Source organism: Dermacentor andersoni, chromosome 3 (assembly GCF_023375885.2).
Source record: "Dermacentor andersoni chromosome 3, qqDerAnde1_hic_scaffold, whole genome shotgun sequence".
In the NCBI taxonomy this organism is placed as follows: Eukaryota; Metazoa; Arthropoda; class Arachnida; order Ixodida; family Ixodidae; genus Dermacentor; species Dermacentor andersoni.
Genome location: NC_092816.1, coordinates 72,304,164 through 72,331,747, shown reverse-complemented (window position 1 = coordinate 72,331,747; position 27,584 = coordinate 72,304,164). Strand labels below are relative to the sequence as shown.

At 49.6% G+C, this 27,584-nt stretch overlaps 1 protein-coding gene across 5 annotated transcripts in view; it reads right to left on the bottom strand.

Annotated features, from left to right (window-relative positions):
• The window catches only part of a (arc), a 122,139-nt gene that overhangs the window by 47,181 nt on the left and 47,374 nt on the right, over positions 1-27,584 (bottom strand). For 3 of the 5 annotated variants that reach the window (XM_050193101.2, XM_072287200.1, XM_072287198.1), the window contains exon 2: positions 8,171-8,878. In XM_050193101.2, the coding sequence (XP_050049058.1) occupies positions 8,171-8,576 (406 nt within the window). In that variant the 5' untranslated portion in view covers positions 8,577-8,878. Of the gene's footprint in view, positions 1-8,170; positions 8,879-19,114; positions 19,267-21,283; positions 21,626-27,584 lie in introns of those variants that run through there. The other 2 variants (XM_072287197.1, XM_072287199.1) reach the window with 2 other exon arrangements.

Genomic DNA, 27,584 nt, shown 5'->3' with positions numbered 1-27,584 from the left:
ATGCCACGTCCCTTCAGGACAGCGAAATCGAAACGATCATCATCATCAGCAGCAGCCTATTTTATGACCACTGCAGGACGAAGGCCTCTCCCTGCGATCTCCAATTACCCCTGTCCTACGCCAACTGATTCCAACTGGCACACTACGGGCCCCTTAATGAGCTAAGGGTCGAGCACGCAACTTTGACGCTACAACGAGCACATATCACACCTGCGAGTGGGTGGGACGTGCGAGAAGCGGACGAAACAGCCTTTTCGGCGGCTGTAGTAATTAGAGTTGCGTAAACTCTGCAGGTGAAGCAAGAGCGCTTTATAACGGAACAAGAGGGAACGATAGACACGCACGAACGCTGTCTATAGCAACCATATTGCTTATTCGTAGCGAAAGTCTACATATATGCCGACGTCTACCGAGTGCACGACAGCGAGACCCGTTAAGAAAAATCACGTTCAAGATATAACAACTAATTCTTCGTCAGAAATACGCAGGGAAATACGACAAACCACATTCGGGTATAAAGACAACTCTACAAGGACTTGTCACGTTTTGAATGCGATTTGTAAGCATGCGCTTGATGATAAGCTCGTATACATAGCCTTTCACTGCGAATAAACATTACAATTGCCAAGCGAGCGCTGGCGTCTGTCGTATCTCCTTGTCCTGTTCAAAAGTGCTGTTTCTTTGCAAAAGTACGTATACCAACCGGCCCAAGTTAGCACACCGTTTACAGAAAGTTGCATCTAATATTTGAGCAAGCATGCGGCTGAAGGCATGCACCCCTCTGTAGCGCTCAGGAAACTGAAGCACGCTCTTGCACAAAAAAAAAAAAAAAAGAAGAAAGCGAAAACCGAAGAAAGCACGTCATTTACATGACACCCGAGTCGCTCAACAAAATGCCACACTCGGCGATCAGCCGATGGGAACATTCACGAACGAAAGCAGTCCTGGGAGATATATACATATACACACGCGAAAGGGCGCGGCTGATTCTCGTGGTGCGACGCTAAAATATTACTTCAACCACGCCCGATGCGCCTCGTCGCGGACACTGAACCGGGCCAAGAGATGGAAAGGGTGGTGGGGTGCAGCTCTGGACAGAAAGCGGAGCGGAAGGCGACCCGCATTTGAAGGAGTCGGGGCGATAAATAAGGGATTCGCAAAATGAGAAAAAAAAAAAGAAAGTACGGCGCAAATAAATAAAGTGGTATGCGAAATTCGTCCTCCGCGGGCAGACAGACCTTAAACGTATACAGATCGCTGCATGTTTGTTGACCCCCCACGGATTGCAAGAGGCATGTCGATTGCGGCCATTGTGCTTAGGTCGACCTCGCACGACTGTTTGTGCTTTGTTTTTAGTTAGACACCACCAAACTGACTGAAGTACCATCACACATGTATACACCGAGAGTGAAATTGTGCTAAGTAAGACGCGAATGATGTCGACTTGGAACCGCGCTACTTTCTAGAAATTACATAGGTGTCGCAGCAATGCAGTGTAGTACCTGAGCACAGACCTGTGGTGCTCCGAAGACACGTGCACATACTGCGATGTACAACGTTGATATAATACGTCGCGCTGTAGTCTGTACTTCGGCCCTGTGCGACTGCCTTAACAGGGTCGCATGTTATAGAGTCAAATTTGACTGCACTCTTTAGGTTCTTTCTGCCATAGATTTTGTTGAGTTTTGTTATGTTTGTTTTGTTTCCATAGCATTTGGTAACTGCTTTTGTTTTGAAATCCCCTCAGTTCTCTTCCGGGCGTCCGGTAATCGGATGATGTAAAATCCACCGCGCCAAGACATCTTAATACAACCTACATGGATGATGGGAGCTACTTGACACTTGCACTTCTCGTGTACGTGTGAGGACACCATTCTGCGTCATACAGCTTCAAGATTCCGGCGCCCATAGTAAATCCTAAAGCCCGCGAAAGCAGGAAGAAAAAAAATGTATTAAAAAAAAATAACCTCACGAAGTCCGCGTACTTCATTAACTGATCGTGTTACGAGTCTGGCACGCGTGTACATTTGTGTTCCTGTGAACGCATGCGTGCACACAGCAGTCTCTACTGGCTTTGTTGCTGCACTCTTGCCAACAGGTCCGTACAGCGAGGTAACCGAGCTCTGGTTTGACGTATACGCTACAGAAAAGAAAATATTTGTACAATAAAACGGGGCCAGGTTGTGAAAAACACGCTAACAATGAGCCGCTCTGCGATAGCTCTAACCATCGCCAGGTAGGGAGAGCGGGGGGGGGGGGGGGGGGCTGCATTGAGCGCAGGTGCGAAAACCGGCGCTAAAGACCTTCCCGCTGAAAAACCGACAAACCACGCCGACGGGGCCGGCGGCGGGACACCGCTAGCGAACGCTGTGCGTAACTCGTCGGCCTACTTCTAAAACCTCGTAAACGACCCGGCGCGCTGAAAGGTCTCAAACGGACAGACCGGCGTAGAGCAACTTACGGGACCCGGGGCAGTGGAACTGCACAGCGGGAGGGCAGAAATGCGCCGGCCGAGCGATTCGATTGAAAGAAAACACAGAAGAAAGAAAAGCAAAGCACACCACCTCCGCTAAATGACGGATAGGCGAAAATGTTCTTTTCCATTACGCATTCCCTCTCTCTTTTCTTCTTTATATTCTACCATTCTGGATAGTTTCTTAAAACGTTCAGAGAAGGAAAACACAAATATAAATAACGCCCGCGAGAAGTGACACAGCAAAATTGCCCCGTCACGGCACACAAAGCACAAATTCGAGGTCAGCTCTGCACGCTCGTGCTCCGTTAAGTCCACCACCGCTCCGCCGTGCTGGAATACGGCACGCGTCACTTCCACCAACAAACAGCACGCGCGCGCTGTCCGCCGCCGAACGCAACACGCGCAAAACACCACCTCGGTCGTCCAAGAAAAAAAAAAAAAAAAGGAACGGGCCACACAAACAAACGTCTATTCTAGAAACGCTCTATGTGGCCGAGGCCACAGAACGACGTTAGGCGCGGGGTCCCCCAAATGCCGAGAGAATTAAAGATGGAAGAAGACGAAACACCGACGTCGTTCAGTGCAAGAAAGAAATGAAAAAAAAAAAAAAATGCGTGGAAGAAGAGGCAGCGCGACCGTCGGTGACATCATTTGACAGGCTATACGTAAAGCGGGACTTCACATTCACGCCGCTTTTATATAACGGCGGTCGCCTGCATTCTTGGGCCAGTTGTGAGGCGACTGCATCTTTCTTTTTTGTTCCTTTGTTTCATTGACTTCGCCTTCTTACGGAAAGCCGAATGAAATCAACCCCGGCTTCCGCCGGTCGCAGAGGTGTGTGCGTGTGTGTGCTTGGTGCGCGTCGCAAGGCCTCTGAGTCAGGCGTGTCGGAACATTTGAGCACATTGCGATAAGCCCGCGTCGTCGTCCTGTTTTTCTCGGTCGCTCGTATAAGAACGTCGTCTTCGGCGCTGGGGCAGTCAGGAATGTCGTGCTCGTAAAGGTGGGCAATTCGCCTTGCGCGCATACTCATGCGCATAGGCGCGTATTGTACATACGAATATATGTACACATAAAGTCGTGCGTTCCTGGAACTGGAGCTACGTATGTGGTTGAGCCCCCCCGATTTCAATCTCGGAAAGAAAGGATTCCAGAACGAAAGGCCCCGCTACGCCTAAAGCACCCAACGGCGGTTGCGCGCGCGGACATTTGAAATTGGCTGGCAATGCGTGCGGGGGAAATTCCCGTAATCCGCAGCGCGGTATCTGGAGTGTCCTGCACGCATATATACCTTGCATTCTGAACGAGGTATTCGGATCATGCGGTTGATATCGCAACCGGAATCTTACTGCTGCTGGCGAGTAACTTGTGTCGCTTTTATTCCGCGAGTTTCAGTATTCCCCGCAACATCTAAGGAGCTACTGGGCTGTAAAGGTCGCGCGACTCTGCGATCCAGACAGCTTGCAAGCGAAAGAGACGTGTTAAGGACAATATACAAACGTGTCTAACTTTGGCACAGTGAGCGCAAACCAACGTACCATGCTTTTTATTTTTTTCGTCTTCAGAGACTAAGCAGAACGACAGTAATCTTGTGAGCAGCACTTGGCAAAGCGAGCATAAACCGGTCGTAATGTTTACCAGCGAGTCTCGGTAAGTGGCGCAACATTTAAGTATGACGCAATGCAGAGGAAAATGTGTTACGCCATCACAGCCTGATATGAAGTGGAACACAGGAAAACCATTAAGGAACGTCCGGACTGAATGTTCCTCAAAGCATCCGGCCAAGATGTCTTTATCGCCTTAGCAGCTACTAGTATAGGCGCTAGGTCTATGATTCACCCCGAATGCTGCGGGCACCACTCAGTGGACGCGCCGCCGATTGAAAAACAGACGCCGCGAGGCTCTGCAGGCTGCAGTGGATTGCAGGACGACGCAGAAAGAGACGTTACAGACTTCGCAGCGTACAATCTTACCGGGAGTTGGCCAAACAGCCGTGTACCCTCCGACTAACTCGAGGCGCGCTGTATACGCCTTTCTTTCGCGTGCGTCGGACCCTCGTTCCTAAGAGTTGTGGCACCCGCAGCCCAAGAAACAATTTGGCGGAGAACACTCCCACCGCTTAACCAAATCAAGTAGGGATGCGAGAACTAACAGGGACCCGCGGCCGGGTACATTAAAGGAGACATGTTAACCGCGTTACGAGACCTTCAAGAAACCAACAACACGCAGCGCTCTCCCTCGTTCACGGGAGGCATTAATTTCCACCCTATCTGGTCCAAAGAAAGAAAGTGCAAGGCTGTCCCGCATGGCCACAGGGTGTGTGTGTGTGTGTGTATGCAGGGAGCACGCGCGATATAGCCTTCGCGCGGTGGCTGCACCTCGCTCGTTTTCTAACGACAGGAAAAAAGCGACAAGACTTTGCTCCCCCCCCCACGCGCCCCTCACCAATCTTCAACGCGGCATGGACTGCACCGCTTGTACCAAGGGAAGAAAAAAAGGCGGAAAAAAAAAAACGCATGCACACGGGACCTTCCAAACACACGCAATGTTGGTTATTGTAGAAGAAGGAGAAGGTGAAGGAGGCACAACGAAAGATTTCAAAAAAAGAAAGGCCGCAAGCGGCCTCGTAGCAACCCCCTTCCTCCTCTCCAAGTTCGTCCCAAACCAGCTGGCTGGTCAGGGAAAGGGGAGCGCAAACGCATGTTTCGGAAGAACCAGCGCTGCCTCCAGCGGGCCCTCATGCTCGTTTCTTATTGCTTGCGCCCTGCGAGCCAGCCAAGCCAGAGGGTATTAGTCATTCAGTCGTGCGGGGCTCTGGAGTAGAGAAGAAGAAGCAGAAAAAGCAATGCGTGCACCCACGGCTAAAGAAGAAGTCTCTCCTCCCTGCCATCTCCCCCTTCTCGCGCGAATTTGGCAAAGCAGCGAAACAGAGAAAAAATGAGCCAGAGCGGCAGAGTACAGAGAGCCGGCAGTTTTCCTCTCGCTCTCTCCGAAGGCGGCAGTCGTTAAGCAGGTCGGAAACATTCGCCCCCCGGCCACAGCCAGACATGTCGCAGATGCCGAAACGTCGCTGCGTCGTCGTCCCCGCGAGCGCGCGGGCCCGAGAGAAGCCGCGGCAACGAGCTGCCGGCTAGTTGCTTCTCGCTGGGGCCGTATACAGACGCTTCTAGAGCAAAGACGCACAGGCAAACAGACGTAGCGGCGACACGCTAAGGTCAGTGACAAAGCAGCAGCAATTTCAAACGTCCATGCAGTTTACGAATCCCACAACCACGATTTATGGAATTAGATAGCGATTTGGGCGCGGAGAAGAACGCACAGGGGCCTGCTATAAATGAAAAAAAAAGAGCGCAGAGGACGCACAACGTCTCAGCCGTCCACATCGGCACATGTTTGTCGTCTACCGCGTCTAGCCAACTAGCCTAAGCCAACAAAAGCCAACAGAAGGCTGGGCTAGTTGGTTTCGCATCCCTGCCGTGGTCTCACTGTCCGGCATCGAACAGTGCCTGCGGCTATTGAGCTTTTTGTGCATTTTTGCTGCGCAGAGACACGCCTAAAGACTAGGACGACGAGGCACGTTCTAACATGACTACGGGTATGCGATGGGACGCCGAGAGTGAAAAGCTGTCTGTCTGCCTGCCGGGTCTTGGGAGAACACAGCCTAAAAGTACCCATCACCGCTCCCCCCCCCCCCCCCCCCCCCCCCGCCCCTGACGGGGTTATATCCCCTATGGTTCCCCAACGCGCCTGTTTTTGAAAGCCTCGGGTGACGACCATGGAAGCGGCGCCCCGTCTTCACAATGAACGGCGGGGAACAAATTGAAAGGGGAAACTGAAAGAGACAAAAAAAAAAAAAAATGGGAAAGTGCAGGACCCTCGCGCTTTGCCGTTGAAACCAGCGTTTCGAGGGGATAGCAGTTCGGAAGGGCAGGTGAAAGCCGGACGCTTTTCGCTGCCAACCGCCTCTTGATTACCATGGCGGCGAGTTTAACCAACCTAGAATTGACTTGGGGTGCACACGCGTGTGAAGCGTTCGTGAAATGTGCTAGGTTCAACAATTATACACACGCGTCTGTGGATCTGTGTCCCATGCGAGTTTGACATCACGCCCGTCTCGCGCTACGCGCTAAACTGGCTCCCAGACGGAAGGAATGGCAAGCGTTATCGCATTTTCTATACAGTGAACAGCCTTCTAGGCTTGCACACGTCATTGCTTAGTAACGTCAAATAATTCGCACAACACGCACGCACGATAAATTTTGGCATCGTTACCGTTGGGAATCGCGCACTGTCGCAACTGGAGCCTGAATGCGTATCTAAGAGAAATTTTCCACGCGAAACTTGTGTTAAGACCAGCGCGTACTCCAGCAGCTTGCCTGCACGTCTGAAAGCGTGTCGTCTTGGTAACTGTGCGCACAACTGAGAACACATACCTGCTGCTTGTTGGTACTTCGTGACAGCGACACTCCGGCGCGATGCTATTCGTGCGCAACGAATTTTTTTCCTCACGACGCTTTTAAAAAACTCACGGCACGCTCCGAAGCTGCTGCTTCCATATCCACTGCACGTTGTTTCTTCGAACACAAGCTGAACTGATAGGCGCGTATGCGCGTTCCTGCCGACGGCAGCGTGGGCTGGGCGCGGAAGACAAACTGGCGTGCATGAGTGGCTTCACGTATGCGCTGTGTTTGAACAGCGGGTTTCCGTTTCCTCTGAATCATCGGCGCACGTCCCGAAGGCCTGGCTCTTGAGCAAAAGTTTGCAGTACACTCAGGGCACAGCGACTGCAGTGATAACGGTCTGGAGTGACTGCAGGAAGTTTTCTCTCTATTTAGGCACGTACGTACTGCCACATAGGCCCGTTACACACGGCAGCTAAGCTTTCCTTTCGAGTGCTCCGAGTAAACATAGGCGATTCGTGCAACCCAGTCGTCCTAGCGGTTTGCTGTTCAGCTGTTTGAAGTTGAGCCTCCATTGACGCTTTGCGATACGACCAGCTGATACGACCGCGAGATACTTGGCCATTCACTGGGAATACTATATCAAACGCAGTAACGAAACGATAGCGCCACGCAGCTCCACTCTATTGGGTTGCTCTTTATTGCCGGGCTCTGGCATGATCTGTCATGGCAGCGCCGTTCGCTCGTTAAAGTGAAACTGTTCAGGGAGTTCAGTGCTTGATTCTCAGCTAAAAATCACTGAACACTCGCTTCATGTCTCCTTCACGCAGCGACATTCGCGCCTTCAAGCCTCACAAAGAGCGCCAAAACTTTTTCGAAAATGCGTTGCACAAAGCCAAGTAGGAGAGGAGGAAGCATCGCGCGGTCCAAACGGTCCAAGAACGGGGGCTCGCACACAAAAAACCGCGAAGGTATTGTCAACGAAGAACACGAGCGCGCGTGCGCGCGCTTTTTCCCCGTACGGGACGTCCCAAAACGAGAACGCTCTGGCCAGAAATACGTCACGGATCTTAACAACGCGCTAAGGTTCTTGCGTTCGAAGTACGTACATCGCGTCGTCATCGAACCCTGCGCTGTCTTCATTCGGCCCGCGTGCTCTCCGTAAACGGGACGTTCCAGCAAAAGAGCGCGCGCAGCTGGGAAATCGCCGTCCAAAGTCGCACTATAAACACATACACGCACAAACAGGTCGCACCGGTATGCAGGACGGCGTGCAGGACACACACACACTCACCCCTCTTCAGCTTTGCCGATCCGGGCGGCGTCGCGGTCCTGGCCGCGCCGGTCGCCTCGACGAAGCAGCACCGCGGCACCGTCGACGCCGGAGAAACAACATCCACGGGACCGCCGGCACCGCGCGTTTCCGAACTGAGCGCCATCGCCTCTTTGGCCGAGCCGCAGCAGCACTCTCGCCGCTGTTGGCGAAGCCGCACGAGAGTCGCCGTCGGACTGGCGCTTCTCGAAACCGCCGCGCGGTGGACAAGCGGCGCTGGCATCGCGAAAGCCGCCGGCTGCCCTCCTTCCCCTCCCCCGTGATGGTGGTGGTGGTGGTGGAGGAGAGAGTCAACTTCTTCCGGAGGCAGCCGACACAGGCGCACCAGCTCGGGAGGTTCCGGAGAGTGTCGCTTGAAGAAACGCATCTCGTTGTGTCTTTGGAGGATGGCTCGGGCGAACGGGAAAAAGTAGGAGCCCTCTGTGGGAATAAGGCCCGCAGATGGTGGCAGTGGAACGAGGCCGGGCGCCTTTAAACGCTGAAGGCTTCGCCTTGTTCAGCGGTGGGGCCTCGGGCGACGGACGACCTCACGGCTGCCGCCACAGCTGTCGCCCTCCGGCGTCTCCTTCTAGGAACGGACTCGGACCCATGGCTTGCTCGCTGAACCCCCCGTCCGCGGCTCGTAGTGTGGCTATCGAATGCGCCGCTGCCACCAGCTGGCCCGTAAGTCTGAAACGACAAAGGCAACAGGAACAAATGTCAGCGAAAGAAAGGAAAGTGTTGTTTCAGCGTAAACGCATGTCTAAACAATCTGGCGAGAATGCAGAGAGGGTGCTTCGAATATGCCTAACCAGCTGGAGTAAGCGCTTTCGGAAGGAGAAAAGACGACATCTCTGAGCTAATATATTTTTTTCATTATTTTGCTCTTTTTCTTTTTCATTTTTAATCCTTTTGTCTCTCACCTATCGCATTCCTTTGCCCCTCCCTCTGTACAGGGTAGCCAACCGGAGATAATCTCTGGCTAACCTTCCTGTCCTTTCTTTGCCTTTCTCTCTCTCTCTCTCTCTCTCTGGGCTAAGCGAAGCGAAAAGGTAGAGAGAGGGGGGACTAAGCTACATCAAGGAGAATAGAGAGGTAACGTCATTTTGAGAAATACGACTTTTAATTAGGAGGCCAGTAACTTATTCGGACTTTTAATTAGGAGGCCTGACAGGAAGCCAGTAACCTCCTTTTGTCCTGACCCACGGGCAATTCTATCTATTGTCCAAAAGAATGAATGAACTTAAAAAAAAAAAAAAGGGGGTGGGGTGAGATAAAATTTAAAAGCTGCGGAGGCTAGTCTGACAGCAAGTATGACATGTTATTTCGGACGAACAACGGGTGAACAATGACGTGACACATACTTGGTAAGCACACACATCATACCCGACGAAAATACGGGACTAAAGAAGCTATAGTTTTTTACAAAAACATGACGGAGAAGAAAATGTTTTGCGAGATGGTTGAAGAAGAAGAGGTATTTTAATGATTGGAAAATGTAGAGAGGTCGGTCGGATAATGAAGCATCTGGCCTGCTACTCTACGTAAGGGAAGGGGAAGAGGGGATGGTTGAAATAATATCGCTAAATTGGCCCCAACTCCAGTACACGTTCTTACGCTTGTAAAGTTTCACATTAGTAAGCAGCTTACGTTCGTAAGAAACTGCCAGCTGCTTCACCCTGACCGACGAACGCACTGCAGGCTGAACGAATAACGCAGCTGCCAGTACAGAAGGAGATGCTTCAGGCGTACGACGGTGCGAATACGGCAATCTCAACGTTGGATCAGCGAAATATGTACAACGGGTATGAGCCGCGGTATTGTATTCTTCATTCATGGAATGAACGTCCCGTCTATTATTATTGCCATAGCAACAATATGGACACGCAAAGCGAGTTCTTGCCGTCGGCGTCGCCATGATGTTCCGTATATATTTAGGTATATGTATGCTATATACCATGCCATGCTATACAACATGCGATATATGCGGGTTATATTGCCACACAATTCCATCACTAAAGTTGATCATATAACGTCTTACATTCTCGACGAAACAATTTTTTTTTTTTTTTGCGAATGGCAGCCCGCAAACATTTCACGAAACAAAACACCAACATCACATGCCTTTTACCATAAATCTTCTAAGACTTACATGTGCGCAACAATGGGGGTAAAGTCGCTAAAAGAGATGTCTTTAATTAACAAACAAATTAAATTATCCGATGGCAGGATTCAAACAGAGGACCCCTAGCACAACGGCTCGTTTTTACTCAGCTTACGTTTACACTTAAATTCGTACTGTCACTACAGCTACGAGTCTCACACTTCGTGTACTAACATGTTGCTATCGCATTCGTTGGTTCGCCCTCATGGAGAAACTGATGTTTTATCTGGTACCAAAGGGAACAGTCGGTTTATTTTCAATTTGTAGCCACAATTGAGAAATCAAACGTTCCATCACATTTGGCAGGCCGCGGGGAACGCGACCGCGTAAAGCGTATCTCCAAGCGATTTTCCGCGTGCCTTCACGGCGTGGGCGTGCGCATGAAGGTTACACCTAGTGGGCAAGCCTGTTTCACGCCTCAGCGGCACCGAAGTTCGTCCTTTCAGCTAAGATACATTCCGCCTGTTTTCCGCTATCAGTTACTTTACACCTCGTTTCTACGAGCGTGAGACTGGAGTACTGCGCAATCTTTCGTGGTCTTTACAGCTCATCTGCGACGGTACTGCGCATGGGCAGACCCGGAAGTCGGGGTCTGCGCATGCGCGGTACCATGGCCTCTAGTTCCTGCGTTCGCAAGCCGCTGGCGTACCCTAATCTAAACCTCTCTACTATTGCTACGATGGTGTCTTACTGCCATTCGCGAGTTTGGTTTCATTAGAAGCAGCAGGCCAGTGTGTAGGATCTCGAACTGTGTCCGGAAGAGAAGCCTGCGCCAGGGTAGTAAAGCCCCTAGCTTCGGTTTTGTGCGTTCAGGCTACTGTATGTTGACAGAGAAGACCATTATATACTAAACAAGCAAATAAATAAATGGTAGCAACCAAACGTAGCCGTAAGCCGCACTTTCACAAAATGACTGTGTGCACTACACGTACTGTCAGCGTCAACACAAACGCGAACCAGTTACTCGTACTTTAGCTTCCAGGCTTTCATTTCTACGTCTCACGTCATGGTTTAGCGATGACGAAAAGGTCCGTAACGGACATCGCCGTGTAAAGGACACCACCAGCCAATGCGCCCCACACAGGCATATAAAAGCCGCCACGGTGTACCGCTGCCTTGCTCATTGAATCCTCTAACCGCAACCTGTGTACCTGGTGCAAGTTGCTACCTTGATTATCATTTCTTTTGTTAGGCGAAAGTTTCAAATGCCCCATTGAGTGCAAAAGCCGGAGGCGTCTGTAGCAGCAAAACGGCACCTAAATTCCCACTGGCTGCGACGCCACGTCACGAGCGCGCCTCGATGGAGCAGAGCGGGCGAATCGGAACACTTGCTTATAGCCAGGTATTGCGTGAGGAGAGAGGACTTAGCCGCGACCGGTACACGACTGGTACCCGACCGGTACCCACTGCGACCGATACACGAGCATCCTTGCATTCAGACTTCATCTAACTTCAGCCGTTGCGACCGGGTATCGAACCCGAGACCTTGTGCTGAGCAGCGGAACGCGATAGGCTCTCAGCCACCATGCGGCTGAAGGTTTCGCAGAACTTCCTGTGCAATATTTGTTGGAAATTTCACAGCCAGTCCACGAGGGACAAGTTTTGTGGTCGGGTCCTGCTGATACACAGCTCTTATACAACACGCCTTTCGCTATAGGAAAATGAGGTGCCTGAAGAACACTGTCTCTGTCGAGCTATTGGGGCCTTTGCAGCAACATCAGTTCCATACACGAGCGTAAGTGGCTTCGAAGCGTTTGAGAAAGCCGTACAGTCGTCATCAATATGAAACGCAACACCTGCTTTATTTTTTTTTAAACGCCCGTAGGGGCTAAGCGCACGTGCCTTCCATAAATGTGTTCACCGAAACCAAATGTTCGATCAACAGGAAAACTTATTGTTATGTATAAAATTCGTAGACTTACCCACGCATCAGGAGTTATCGTCGTTTTTTTGTTTAAAGAAGAAGGGAACTTCTTTCCTTTCGTACTGATGTAGACTGTACAAGTGTTTTCCCCACTGCTAACGCCCAATGTTGCCAGCTTTCCGCGAGCATTCCACGGCTCTATTGGTGGAGCGAAACGCTGCTCGTGGCACTACAGCAGTACGTGCCGTGCGACAGTATTCCCGGAATGTCCCGACGTACCTCGTCCGAACGCGCACTTCACTGGGAATAGCCGGGCGCCCACGGCGTCGTTACAGACCAACAGACAGACGCAATGCCGCGGTCGCGTGCGGATCGACGACGCCATTAAGGCTAACCTTGTTTCGAGAGCAGCAACCTTGGCGCAAGGACGCCGCAGAATTCCAGCTGCGCAGCCGCTGGTTTCATTTTCTGTTTTTGCTTCCTTACTTTGCTCTCTTTCAGCCGTAAAATTACACAACTAGAAAAACAGTAACAAATGAGAACACACAGTGCTGAGGATATGTGTGTGTTTTGTGTGTGTGGTGTGTGCGTGCGTGCGTGCGTGTATACGGTCACACATGCCAGCTCGTCATCGTGGTGACGGTTTTCCTGGAAACACCTGTGTGACGTCACGCTGTTTTGCTGGCGGTGCTTCAGCAATGGTGACTGCAGGCGAGACGGTTCACTGGAGCTAGTGTTTCTTTTTTTCCTTCTCGAATGCATACAGCATAGGCGCGGGCAATGCGAATAGTAATTCGGAATGGGCATTGGTGAGGGTTGACTGAGACGTAGTTTGTTCGCGATTTCACACACAAAAAAAGGAGTATGCGGATCCAACGCACACGATGGAATACGAGAGGCTAAGCTCTCATGAAGCGTTGAAATAAATGTCATGGAACAAATTATAATCTGCACAGAGTTTTGCACCATCTGCCCGCCAGTGGAGACGGCAGGACGCGGAGACTCCCAACCACGTGACCAATGTGACCCATGGGTATGCTTTGCTATGGCACTGCAGCCAGGGTCGGCGCGCCGATTGGCGCGGGGCCGTACTATAGAGACAGTACAATAGTAAACTCCACCTACTCGGCTAAAGACCGACCGATCAGATGCGCCAAACCTTAAGGAAGTCGACATAGAAAGGTTTGCTTTATTGCATGAGTTGTGCTCTTGATGTACATTTGTTGAAATGAGGATATTTAGGTATCACTCGTTTTATCACTGAGCAATTCCGTGAAAGACAAGACAAGTAGCCAGGACACCTTGAGAGTAGTAAAGATGGTCATGGTCGTGTGCCACGTATGAGATATTCTGCAAGACAGCATCGCTGAGCCACGGTCAAGAAAGCCCGGGAGGGTCAGCAAAGAAAGCTTCGTTTTATGAATAGCGCTACCAGAACGTGTATAGATGTAAGCTTGATCGGAAGCGTGGCTGGTGCTCGGAAGCGACATACACATTCAATCTGAATCGGGGGGCGTGCTATAGAACATGTAGTGCCGAGCACAAAGAAACCTACAAACATACGAACGGAAGCCCAAGTACCAACGGCGTCGATTGCGTGTATGCTGACTTATTCGTGTGCATATCGTTTTATGTGCGCAGCTGCCATATTAAGCGATATAAGCATGATCGATATCAAGATAAAAAGAGAGAGAGAAAAGAAACGCAAAGCCGAGAACGGAATACGCACTATACCTTAGATTGCAGGAAGGTTGTAGCTTTTAGCACTGACAGAAATTATCATCACAGCATTGCCCGCATTATGTAAGCGAGAGAGTGTGGCAAATGTCACTGCGCAGGGCAGTGGAGAAGTAGGAGCGCCCAGTGTAGAAGCAATAAAAAACAAATGCGAACAAACGGGCGGTGCTTTCAAAGACGAAAGAAAAAAATGCGTCGTACGGCGCCGAGATTCGACAACAGTCTCAACTGACCCTACAATTTCGTGAACTTCTCTATATGCGTATGTGTACAGCAGTAATTAATAAAGGGAAAATGAGACATCCACCGAAACGTAGCTAAGTGCTACAAAGGAAACCCGTACGGGTTTCTCGAAAGAAAGGTTTCGCAGTTTAAGAAAAATTCGTCCTGGTCGGGGACTCGAACCTGTGACCAACGCCTTTCTGGGGCAGCCGCTCTACTATCTGAGCTAACCAGGCGGCTAGCAGATGGTATAGGCGAAGTCGCATTCATCAACAACTAAGAAGCAAAGGCAAGAGATTGGGGTAACAGTTCTGCGGAAACCCGCAAGGTGGCAGAGAAGTAATTGATAAAGGGAAAATGAGACATCCACCGAAACGTAGCTAAGTGCTACAAAGGAAACCCATGGGGTTTCCCTTATTTTCCCTTCATTAAATACTTCTCTCACCTTGTGGGTTTCCGCAGAATTATTACGTCAATCTTTTGTCCAGCAGTAGATCGCAAAACGTCCGCAAAACTTTTGAACCTACCCGTTTACAACACCAGGGCACTAGATTTCGGTTTCATCGTCAGCGAAGCGTTACGGCCAGTCCCAAATATGAATGTGTTAAATGTAAAATGGCAGTGAAATAATGACTTGCGGGTTAACTTGCACAGCCGTGGTTTTTTTTAGTCGCGCAATGAAACCTCAGCCCACCCATCATTTCTATACAACGTGTGCATCATATGCTTCCGCGAAAATGCGAGCAGCTATGCCAGGACTCGAACCGGTGACCTCGTGCTACATAGCCTCAGCCCTGAACCGAGTGTTGAAACTTTCCCGCCGTCAAGAGAAACGCATGTGGCCGCCTGAAATTATACTTATCATACCCACCACGGCACGCACCAACGAGGGCGCAAGAATGCACGGTCTGTTTACCGAGCGCCATTGTCTCGAATACGGCGACGCACGGCGCCAAGATAGGGGCCTTTCGAACAGTCTCTCACAATGGAGGCCAGCAGAAAGCAACAGAATTATCAGCTTTTTTTCGATCGATACGCCACCATAAGGCAATTTTTTCAAACTTCATTTCAAGTGTTTAGTTTACCACAACGCCCGACAAACACTCCCATCATTTTCGTACTCTGTATTTCGAATACTTGCCGTGACACTGAATTACGCTCAGTGTCGGCAAGTATTCGAAACGCAAAGAAAGTGATGCAAGTGCTTGTCGGGCGCTGTGATAAACCAAACGTTTAAAACGTAGTTATGAAAAATTGTCAGCTTTCCTTTTTTCGGAAAGTTAACAGCATTTCAAATCGCAGGGAGCGGCAAGGAGTTACAAAGGCAGCCACTTCTATTAACGTCAGACTACACTGTCCTGCTGCGGCTCTTGTAACATTATGGAGAACTTGCGTGGCTTAGACAGTACGGAGTTTTAGCGGTTTTAGCTTCTCCGTAAAACGTATTGCCTTTTGTGGGATACCGGTGACGTAAACGGGAGCGCCCGGATTTGTTGCGCCGCCTAGTGGCGCTACGTTTAACGGAAGGGTACCCAAGCTTAGTATTACAGTGAGCAAGTATATGCTACTTAGCTGCTGGGGCCGTTTTGATGTAATCGTCAACCCACGTTCTTTTTTTGTTTTGTCGTCTTCTACAGGAACACCCACGTAGCACGAAAACACGTCTACTGCGCTGTAGTTGAACAATGCGTCCCAACATGTCGCTACCAGCACTAATTCTGCAGCTCACGCCTCCGGTAACCCGGTATTCGGTGGACGTTTATGCGTTTATGAACAAGTAAGACTGTAGTCGTAGCTCGCGCGAATACGTGTTACCGCTTACGGAATACCGGATAATCAGAGGCAGCATCTTACCAGCTGCGCAAGTAACGACGTCTTGCGGTGCTTCGTTCGACTACAACGTGTTAAAAATTTTTCTGCACTGCACTACAGCCCTCATCGGAGGAAAGTAATCATAGGCGCACTATGCTAATGGCTATGTCGCTGTCGACGCTTCACGTCAGCAGCTAAAGAAACATGTTCGCTGATCGCAATAATTGTGCGCTGGGTTTATAAGTACACTTCCACGAGACGGCGTTGCCGGGATATTCCAGTATTTCTAAATGATAATACGTCGCAAGGACAGGCTAAAGCTATCTGTGGAATGCTCATGTCTGGGTACTCTTGTTTTTACTAGGTCCACCGCCTTTATGCAATGACAGTGGCGTGAGGCGTCCTTGCATTGGAAGCAACGTGGGTCGGAATTTCGCTGCCTTTATCGGCGCAGCGACGGAAGAAGGGCACATGCCAATCGACTGCGGCCCCGTTCCCGTCGCTCTACTTCTCCACTACGGCAGCAATGCGCCAATTAAATTGATATCGGAACGCTGCAGTGCCCGTCCAGGCATGCCCGGCGTCATATTTCAGTGTAGTGATCGTAATTTTTTTTATTGTTAACATACCAGAATTATTACAAATGTTTAGTTCTCAGTGGCAAAGTAGGTGGATGTAGAAACCTTTTTTGAGGCAAATAGAGTGTTGTCATTGCCAACACTGCCTAGAATTTTGCCTTCGGTGGTTCAGATGCGCTGCGGCACGTTAGTTCGGCCAAACTTTTTTTCCTGCAGAGTGTCACAACAGCCCTTAAAACTTGTCTGAAAATAAAAACAATATGTCTTGCACGGCTATATATACGTGTACACTCTAAACACTCGATCGGCAGACCTTGCAGCAAAGAAAAGAAAACGTTCACTTCCTATATTCTATTTGTTCGCGAGAAATGGTGGCTTTCGTCCCAGGCGTGTGCAGTTATATTCTGTCAATTTTGTCTCTGTAGCGGGACGGCGTATTACGCTTCTCAGACTCGTCTGCGGAGTGACTTCACCAGTGCCGCCAAAAGGTGTTTGTCTAGCAGATAATTTATGTATTCATACTATAAACCAACCACGGACACAAGACTGCGACTAACTCCCGTATTGAGCGATAGAGGAGCGGAAAGTCAGTTCAATATGCTTTCCGTGAAGTGCGCCCAGACCAGTCAGCCACGTTCAATAATATTTTAACGGTTTAAAACACAGTCGGGACTTGCCAGTGACCCCGACTCGAGCGCCTCTGATACTTATGCTATACGCGTTAGCTAATCACAGGTACGCAGCTACATGGCCGCACGGTGAGTCTGCTACAGTCTGATAAGGTTATACGTCGACGGACAAAGACAAGTAGCGCGGCTACTGTACACGTGATCTGCATACCGTCTCGCGTCCGTGACTGCCATGCCCAGAAGGCCCGACGTTTCGGAATACACGCAGGGTTTCCCCGAGTTAATCGAGTCTGGCATCGTTTGTTGGACGACGCCGGTGGCGTACGTGCGCGAACTCAGCATCGGTGGACGCGTATACTTATTGTCGACCAACAAGTGATAAAAGGTCTGGTAAAGTGTATAGGCGACCGAAGAGAAGGATATCCCAACCACGCCAGTGATAAATTCTCGTCGAAGATGAAACAAGAACGAAAGTCACACACACACAAAAAGAACGGGGCTTCAGCGATCTCCGAGCTCATTTGCTGCGAGAGCAGCAGGTTATCAGCGTACGCGGCCACCTTCTCGAGAACAACGACTTAGCGATGCACATACCGTCGTCGTCCTGAACCGCTACAGCATTTATTACCTGTTGTGGTCTCCAAAATTTACGCACAGACGCAAGACGCAGTTTCTGGAATGTTTATCAACAGATAGAAGCTTACGCAAGCAAATCACTGACTGCCATGCAGTCCAACACTCCACGTCCTTTGCAGTCACGATGCAGTCGACAGCCTCACTTTCATTATTATTATTATTATGATTATTATTATACATGTTTACCTTTAAAAGGAGTTCTTCACGGCTATGTCGCAAACCAACTTCCTCTCAAGAGTTGTAATGGAACTTACGTAACGGTCGACACACATATGAACCATGCAATGGCGAAAATCCAAATGGTGAACTATGTCCAAATGCAGCTTACGAGCGTCGTGCCGATTTTCCTATCATTGGCACAATCAAACTGAGACACAACATGACAAACTTCGCAGAACGCAATGACAGCGCACATTCGAATTATCGCCCAGCTTTAGAATGCGAACGGGCTCGTAAATGCGAAGGGCGCGTAAAGTTCGAAGTAAAAGGCGATTGGAAGATTGGTAGAACAAAAGTGGGGAAACGACAAAAAACGGAGACGTACAAAAACAAAGTTCACGATAGGGAGTCAGAAAACTTGGTTATGGGAATTCATCGCGTTTTTTTTTTTTTTTTAACCTAGGTATGACATTAGGCAGTATAATAGCAAGAGCTTGGTGGCGCAACCCACCGCCCCGTACCAAAGGGGACGCTCATAACATCCATCCATCCATCCATCGACAACGCGGCGAGAGAGGCCGGAGTGGAGGGCTCCGAGATCAGGTCGGACAATCTGGAAATCTTCGAGGTACACACAAGGCGCGGTAAACGAGTTTCCCTGCGCGCAACCACCATTGGAATGCGGCCGCTGCGGGCAGGAATTGGAAGCGCGACTGAACCAGCTTTGTCTCAGATTAGATTTAGTAGCCCATAATTACTACCACAAGAGCGATACTGAAAAGTTCGAGACGCGTGCATCCTGCGTCAACTCACTGATACCGTAAACATTCTGTTAGTGGTGCTTTCTTCTTTCCGCTATCTCTTTTACGTATTACAGCTGGATCAAAGCGTAGTGTTTTAGCGTAGCGCTACCGTTCTACACCACTGTCGACATGACAGCGACAGCAAGTGCGTAGTAAACCCCGCGCATGCGAAGTTTTGGGAAACCACTGGTACAGCGCCACAACGATAACGCCGTGCTAAAACGCAATCTGTGACGAACGCAACCATTTTAGACGCAGCGACGTAGCCATAGAATATGAAACGTATTAGGCTAGTTGAAGGTGGAAAAATGAGCCCACTCACGTGAATTATAGGCCAGAATTGAAAGCAAGGGGAGCCGCCGTGAACCTAATCGTGCAGCTCGCCCTATACGCTCGCTGTGTCATGCTGTAGATTTTCGCACTGAGCCTTTAAGCGGGCATGTCCAAGTGACACATGAGGGTTGGGAGTCCGGTTGGTCACCTAACGCCTCGGAACAACTAGTCCACACCTCTGCGAAGCTATACACTGTCAAAGGTCGGCGCACACGAGGGATCGGCCGCTGCTGCTCAAGTTGGCAGACAACGGAGCACTTCAAGTTGATTGCCTGTTTACGGTTAATTCCCTCTTGACCCGTCGCCAGTATTTCAGCTCCGACTTGCACGTTTTATCTGCGGCCAAGGTACGGGAACTCGGAACAAAAACATTTCTGATATTGCGCTGTTCAAGAGAAGTTGTCCCTACTAAGCCAGAGATATTGCTGGACGTAACTTGCCTTCTTTTACTGCACACAGAAGCACGCTTGGACTTGTACGGTGCTGCCCAGTGCAATCATTTACAGGCTCACTTTTCAGCCCCGCTAAATTATATATATATATATATATATATATATATATATATATATATATATATATATTGTAATGAAGAAGAAGAGCCCAAGGACAAGGCCAGCCAGATCGTCTGTCCCATGCCTGCAGTGCAACCAGTGGGTCAGCCGGATCGCCAGTGCTTAGCACGAGTGTGAGCCGTTCAGGCAACCAGCTGTTCCTGGTCTGCGTCACCGACCTTCTCGGTTACCAATAGACGCTACCATCTGAACTGTTGAATACACCCCATCACAGTTGGTAGAGGTGTATATGTATATTTAAAATATTAATTTTCTTTCAGCCCTAGAGCAAAGTGTTTACTCCCTTACCGCGAACTTTAAGAACGCGCGATCACGCGCGAAATTGCCAGGTTCGAACGGTCAATGACCGAGGGCGCTAACCTTGTGTCAACCGTTCTAGAAACACATGCAAACAGTCTCGAATCAACCTATAGAACTTCTCGAACGAGTCGGCAGGTTTCATGGTAGGCCTGCCTTTCCATATATCATGAATCTTCGCCAACTTCCTCGGCTTTCTGCCGTTCTAAGCCAGAAGGATTCCAAGAAAACCAGACTATTCTGCTGTCACCGAACTATACTAATACTACGTTTGGTACTGAAACAAACAAACAAACAAACAAACAGACAACGACTGTCTCAAGTTCCCCGTACGAAGTTATTTCAATTCAGTTTATTCAGTATTACTACATGACGTCAGGAGCACAGACAAAATAGCCATTTTGATGAATAGCTTTAAGAATCATGTGCCCCCGGTGGAATACAGCTGGGTGCAACGTTGGCGTGCATGCAGATTTGCAACCTATGCAAACTGCTTATGTATAGCACAAGGCCCAATCACGGTTAAGTTATAAATGTCCGCACACGACCAAACAACAAAGAAGCTCTCATCGCCGCGAAAAGTTGTGTGAAAGCTTCGCCAAAGTAACAGAACGTCGTCAGTGATAATAAATAGTTACTAACAGCGTTCTATAGCGCAATATACAAAGACGGAAAGGTACCACACATACAACTGGACTGGCGCTGGTTTGTTCGTTCGTAAGTGTTCTTTTCCCTTGTTGTCCTTTGCGCTCTTAGACTCTCTCACCGCTATGAACCAACCCTCCCAAATTAAGGTATTGCAATTAAATCCTTTTCTATCTTATCTATCTTTCGTTCAAGTGACCTAACCAGACAGAGGTACACAGTAAGACAGAGACATGCAGTGATCAATAGCGCTCGAACGAGGGATGTCGCTGTACCCACGTTTCAACGAGGGATACCCTGTCATCGTCATAGCCCTGACTACGGCAAGTCCCTTTGCCGAAAGGTTGGCTCCAGAGAAATTCCTTGACCGACAACTTCTGGTTCTTGAAGTGAGACCGGGAAAATAAGAGTAAAGACAGCGACGTGGTGGAGCGCCTGTGAAACAAAATTCTGGCCATCGATGCTTTCAGATGTGCACACGACTACTGCGGGAAGTTCCGATAACAATGGCGATTACGTAGCGATGAGATACAATCTCACTTTTTATTCTTTAGAGGAAGGAAACCTAGGTCACACTGTAATCGCTTCTGCGGAAGGCGTGCGGCGTTTTTGAACTTTCTTACTTCAAGCACGGTAGCACTTACTGATTCCAAGGCCTCTGGCAGCGAGGTTCGCACGCAGGTCGAATCCGTCAACCTTCTCTCGTCGGCGCCCAAAGCGCCGCGCCCGTCACGTTGTTGCTCAACACGCAATCCCCTCGCGGTCCACGCTGTCGGACAAGCGAGCGACCCAATCCGTGCCGCGGCGACACCGAGGAAGACAAAAGGGCGAGCCAAGTCGTCGCAACCTTGCGGGCCGTCGACACACCGGCTAACGCCCCGCGGCTATACACAGGGTTGACACAGACAAGCGTCCCGCTTCCGGCTTCTCTCGCTGTGAAAGCGCGAACGTCAAATACCATGAGACGCGAGTGAGCGAAGCCCCCCGAGCCGTGCTATCTCGCGTCATCGTGGGACCAATTCAAGCTGCCGCGTGCTCCGCCGGTGACGGCAATCATGACGGTCTATCGACGTCTATAGTCCTACCCTCGATAAGAGAGTGGGGGAAACAACAGGGGGAGGGGGGAGGAGAGCAGCAGATGTCAACGACCAGAGATGTTGCGCACGCTCCCTGCAGTCTTATTTGTCCGTGATCCGCGCTGCCCAAGCGTGCTGCACACACTCCGGCATTTAGAGCTGTCGGAGACAACGGAGGCGCTTCGGAGAGAGTTAATACGGCGATGTCTCGCGAACAGTGACGACGGCCGTTCGCGACTATCGTGGCTGAACTTAACCACGTGGTCCCTGCATCCGGCGCGATGTTTTCTAGGTGCTTTAGGACGAGTATTGTCATCGGGTTGTTTACAGAACAGGTAAGAAAGAAACTGACCGAAAGTGAGGATGTCGGCAGTACTGCTTGAAGCCTTCGCATTTGATTGAATAGTGTGCTTTTTGTTTCTCATTGACTCGAACTACAGAATCTTATATAGAAGTGTATGAGCGACAAAGACGAAGCTATTCGCAGGGGAAATGAGTGGCCTCAAATGCAAAAATCATCAAGCGCGCTGCCATTGTGCCAGGAGTATTGTGTCAGGAGTGGTCGTATGCTGAAACCATAGTTCTAACATAAATGCACATTACTTACGCAAACACAGTGCCACGCTCATCGGAATCGCACGAAAACTTCCAAAAACAAGGCAACCGTATGCCTTGACTTGCTCTATTGACTGGAAGGGTACTTTGACTAGGTCCACCAAATTTCAGTTTCAGCATCCGCTGAACGCTATATTCGCCAAGAGCCTGTCTAGAGATCCCTGTTGCCGAAATCTTGTGCTATATATAGCGTCTCTTGATTGCAAACGCAAGGAATAACCCAAAGAGTATACGGAAAGTTTTAGCTCAACAGGACGGCTCTGGTTTGCAATGGCACTGTCATATTCTTTGACTGGAACTTTTGAATTTGAATGAACTTTTGAACCTGTTGCAAAGTATATTCTTTGGATTCATCGCTTTTTTTTGACACTGTATACTTCACAGAAAATTTCACCCGTACGGACATGTTAGGCAATCCCGCTGTTAATACTCGGATGTCGGAACACATGCTCTGTGGACTATTGCAAGCAGAATAAGTAGGTGGGTCCTGTACCACTGCTAGTGCTTTAGAGCAGGTAGCACTTGCGCATGCTTGCAACAGTCCAACGCGGATAAAGGGCGCATCCAGGAAGCTCTCGTCGATGCGACTTAAACGGTGGTTGCTTTTTAATTAACACAGAGGCTGCGCATTAAAACAAGACCAGAACAGGAAATGAACGAACGATTGAATTCTGAGGTTTTACGTGCCAAAACCACGATTTCATTATGAGGCGCACAGTAGCGGGAAACTCCGGATTAATTTTGACCACCAGGGGTTCTTTAACGTGCCCCCACTGGACGGGACACGGGCGTTTTTGCATTTCGCCCTCATCGAAATGCGGCCACCGCGGCTGGAATATGATCCTACATATATTTGATTTCATTCATATGATATATATATATATATATATATATATATATGTATCAAATCCACTATAAACATGACCTCGTGCTTATAACATAGCAGCGTAACGCCACAGCCGTTAAGCCACCGCGGCGGCGGGTCAGAACAGTAAGGAGCCTATTGCACCGTAATCAGTATGAACGAACTAGACCTGCCACAAGTAGTGATCAGATATGGTTTCACTGAACAGGACCAAGTTGCGGCGTCCGTTCATTTCAGAAGAGATCGGCGTGGGCATCCCACTGCTGTGAGCGATCGAGGCTGGCGCTTGAGTACTCGAGTGACGCCGTCCGTCAAGGACTTCCTGTGGGAAACGTTTCTCAAGGGACACCCGGCGCGAAGCCTCTGATGAATTAAGGCCTGCCGCGTAACGAAACCATTACGACGACTGCAAGGGTGACGGAATCCAGGCCAATGGTCTATAGACATGGCGGAGACATGGAACCATGTCTTTTTCAACAGAGTTGTACGCTGCAAGCTGGTGGCATTTTTTTCTTTTCTTTTTTTTTTTTTGTAATGTCCGCTGTCTTGCGGTTGTTCCGCGTGGTTTGAATATAGCTACATTTTATTTTTCGCAGTGGTCTTCGAGCTGTCTCTGTCTAACTAAAGCTTATATTTCTCCAAAATTTCCAGAGCAGGTCAGTCAATCAATCAATCAATCAATCAATCAATCAATCAATCAATCAATCAATCAATCAATCAATCAATCAATCAATCTGTATTTATGTATGTAGTTCCGAACGGCGACGCGCAGCGTGATATGCGATGCCCTCTAGAGAAAGAGATAGGGTAAGCAGAACGCAGGATAGGAACGACAGGTATGTTTACCAAATGTCCAGTTAGGTTAGGGTGTAGGGCGGAAGAACAAGGGAAAGAGAAGATAAGCGGGCGAACACCCAAATCCAATCCGGATCACCTCGCGTCTCCACGACGAGGATGTCATCCCGCTTAAAAGCTTTTTCCTCGTTGGCTGCCGATAACGAGGAATGATGCATGGCATGTGGATCCCCAACATGAGACGATATGCGGAGCCCGTAGCTACGACGCCAGTGGGCCTAACTGGCGCTCGCATTTATCCTGATTACGAATGAGAAGAGCAGCTACAGAGACAGCAATCGTTGGTCGAATCTTCTCTCCGTTCCTACGAAGCTGAGACAGAGGGTCTTTTTTTTTTTGCGGCCTATTTCATCAGTCTTTCGCCTGCATTACCAAGACACTAATGGGAAACGCATTCAAATGGAGTCGCGTGCACGGCGGACACTATTAAGTACTCGACTAAGCTTAGCCTGCCGAGTGAAGTAAGTAGCGCAGAGACATTGCCATATAACTACGGCTCCGAATAAATGACTAACTGATCTGTGAAACAAAATAGCTTGGCCAAGAAAAGGAAGACTGACGCCAGTCTCAGGTACGTGAAAACCGGCCTTCGGGGAAAAAATGTCTTTCTCTCATGTCGTGATTTATCTAAATGAACCGGAAGCCAATGTACACACACACACACACACACACACACACACACACACACACACACACACACACACACACACACACACGCACAGAGAGGGAGAGAGAGAGAGGCAAGGAAGTCTGGGCTAATGAATTCGTAACCGCAGACAGCGATATTCCTAACGCACTCAGGACAACTGGCTCGAGCTTCGACGCGCCCAAATACTACAGATGCCTTGGAAACAAAACGACGGTCGCGTCCCAAGAAGAGAGAACGTTTTCATTTTCCCAACATTCTCGCAACGCGTTGACCGCGAGAACGGAGGCACGCCTTCTTCCCCACCCTTTGAATAATGAAAGACATCCGCGGCTTCCATTAATCAGTCGCTCTCCTCCTTCTCTCGCTTGAACAGCCGTCAAAGGCAAGTCCACGTTTTAAAACAGCGAGACTGGATAAGCTATCGAACGAACCCGTTTGATATAGTCGACGACCCGCTCGAGTAGTGCAACCAACCAGGAACACCCGGAACAATCCGCAACGGAAACTAAGGGCCACGAGCCAAGGAACGCGTAAGCCAGTAGCCGCAGTGGAAAATAACGCCAGCGTAACCCGCGGACGAAAGAGCGTTCCCCCGTCGCTAGGGTGCACTCGCGATGGCAAGCGCATCGCGCGGCTCGAAGCGACGTCACACATGAAGTGCCGCACGAGATGTCTTATCTTTATGGAGACGGCCGCCAAGAGTCGGGCGCTCGTTATCGCGCAAGCTGCCATGCGCCCCGATCGAGGGGCCGGGAACTCCTTGCAGTGACGGTTCCAAACACGCCTTGCACACCACTGCAAGCAGCGGGGGCCGCGGTGCGCTCCGTATACCGCTCCAAAGCGGGGGAAGGGGGAGGGGCGACCCTTCTGAGATGCCTCGCAGACGGACAACATCTGACGCCAAGCATACAGTCGTCTATTCGCAGAACGACACGTAACCGACCCTCATCGATGTTTCCCGAGTTCTAGACTGCGGCGATAAGCTACATAGCTTCTAAGGCGACCACTCCTTGCTAGCCCCGAATAGCTTCCAAGACGGGAAAGGCAGGGCGCTAGTCACGCTGCTATACTGGGGAAAAAAAAAAAGCAATATGAAGCCGAGTTAAGGCTCCTTGAGAAGAAGAAGAAAATAGAGAGAAAATCCCGCTGCTGCGACACGGTGGTATATACCGGCTGCTGGTGTTTTGTGCAGCTCCTTAAAACATCGGTAGTCGTCGCTATTTGTGTCATTCACGTTATTCGGCGTCCGTCTATCGCCCCGCCACCCCTTTTTCTTCTTTCGGGCCGATTCCGTGGAGCCATTTTTGTACACCCCTCCCCGCGATGTCTCCGCCAGCCCTCGCGAAGCTTATCTGCGAAGACGAGCTCTGGAATCCGGACAGCGAAGAAACGTGTCCTTATCGACGCCACGTCCCTGTGCCAAACGAGACACCTCAGCGGTCGCATCCTCGATTCAGGCCGCGCACGCGCGTACGGCTCGAGCAGTGCAGACATCCTGAACCCACTAAGTGGGCCGCGTTTCAACGGGTTACCCTGATCGAACGAGGAAACAAAACTGCGATGATAAGTTTCCCGGACGCTCGGATAACTTGTAAAGCATTTCTTCTACGGCGAAGTGCCGTACTTGATGCGGTAGTACGGAGCAGAAAAGAAGCGTTAGAAGAGTAAGGTGCGATCGACGTCTCCGTATCTTAACAGCGCCCATGTAGACGTTTAAAGCATTTTAATATACCGATGTGCGCGTTTTCCGCAAGACATCGGGCTGGTATATACGTTGCGTCCCAGCTAATGTTGGCCAAACTTTTAAACGAAAAACAAATTATTAAAGGAAAACGTAAAACCTACTGTGTTTGGTCGTACGTGGTCTGACGCGGTCTGAAATCATATGTCGAGCCGTGCATTCTAAAACTTTTTTTTCTTAGTTGAACAGCTCGGCTGACGTTAGTTTGGACATCTTATAGCATATACCGAAATGAAGAAAATGGTTTTATCACGCTGATGTGAGACATCAATGAAGAAAGATCGCAGACGCCAAGGAATACTTTTTTTTTTCTAAGCTTTTATAGAGGATGCTATACAGATGGCAAATGTAATGTTCTCAGACATTCAAGAAACCCAATCTGAGAAGAGATGATTAGTTACACGTGGAGTTCGCTGTACTAACCTCTAAAAAAGAAATGAAGATCATACCGGTATTGGCGAAACCTTTTAAGTAGCTATACTTCGAGCACATCGTTTCACGCCGTGAAGAGACTAACGCAATTTGGTGCTGATTGTCCCTTGTTGTTCGTTTGCCTTTAAACAGGCATTCTCTCTGTGCCTGCAACGAGGCCTTGAGTATCTTCGCACCCAGACAGGACTTAACAGAAATGCAAAAGTCGGCCTAGAGCTATAGTTTCCTCTGGCTTGCTAATCTGCACTGGGGGAACGGGGACGGGTATAGAAGTGATGAGGATGCAGAGAAGAAAGTGCCCATGTATACAAGTGTGCCACGTTGCGGCGTCTAAAATCGTGTGCCTAGCCGAGGGGCTCGTAAAACAAGTATACAGCTGCCATTATAATCTAGCCTACACTGATCGAGTTGGGACCAAACACGCACAAAAAACAGTCATCGGATTTGCTATCGACGCGTGCAATCGAAAAGAGCTTCTGTAGCGTTCTCGCGCGTGCATCGGGCAAACTCTGCCGCAAATACTCTGAATACACCTCAGCCTTAATTCTTGTGGCGCTAATGCAAGCGGTGAGCAGCGAATAAGCAATAACTATGGGAAAACATTTCGTGAAGTTGTTTTTCACATAAGGCACAAGTGATACACCAGTACAGGGACCTCGCAAAGGCAATAACATCGCACACACGCGCGTTAAAACGCGCACAGCTGCAGCCC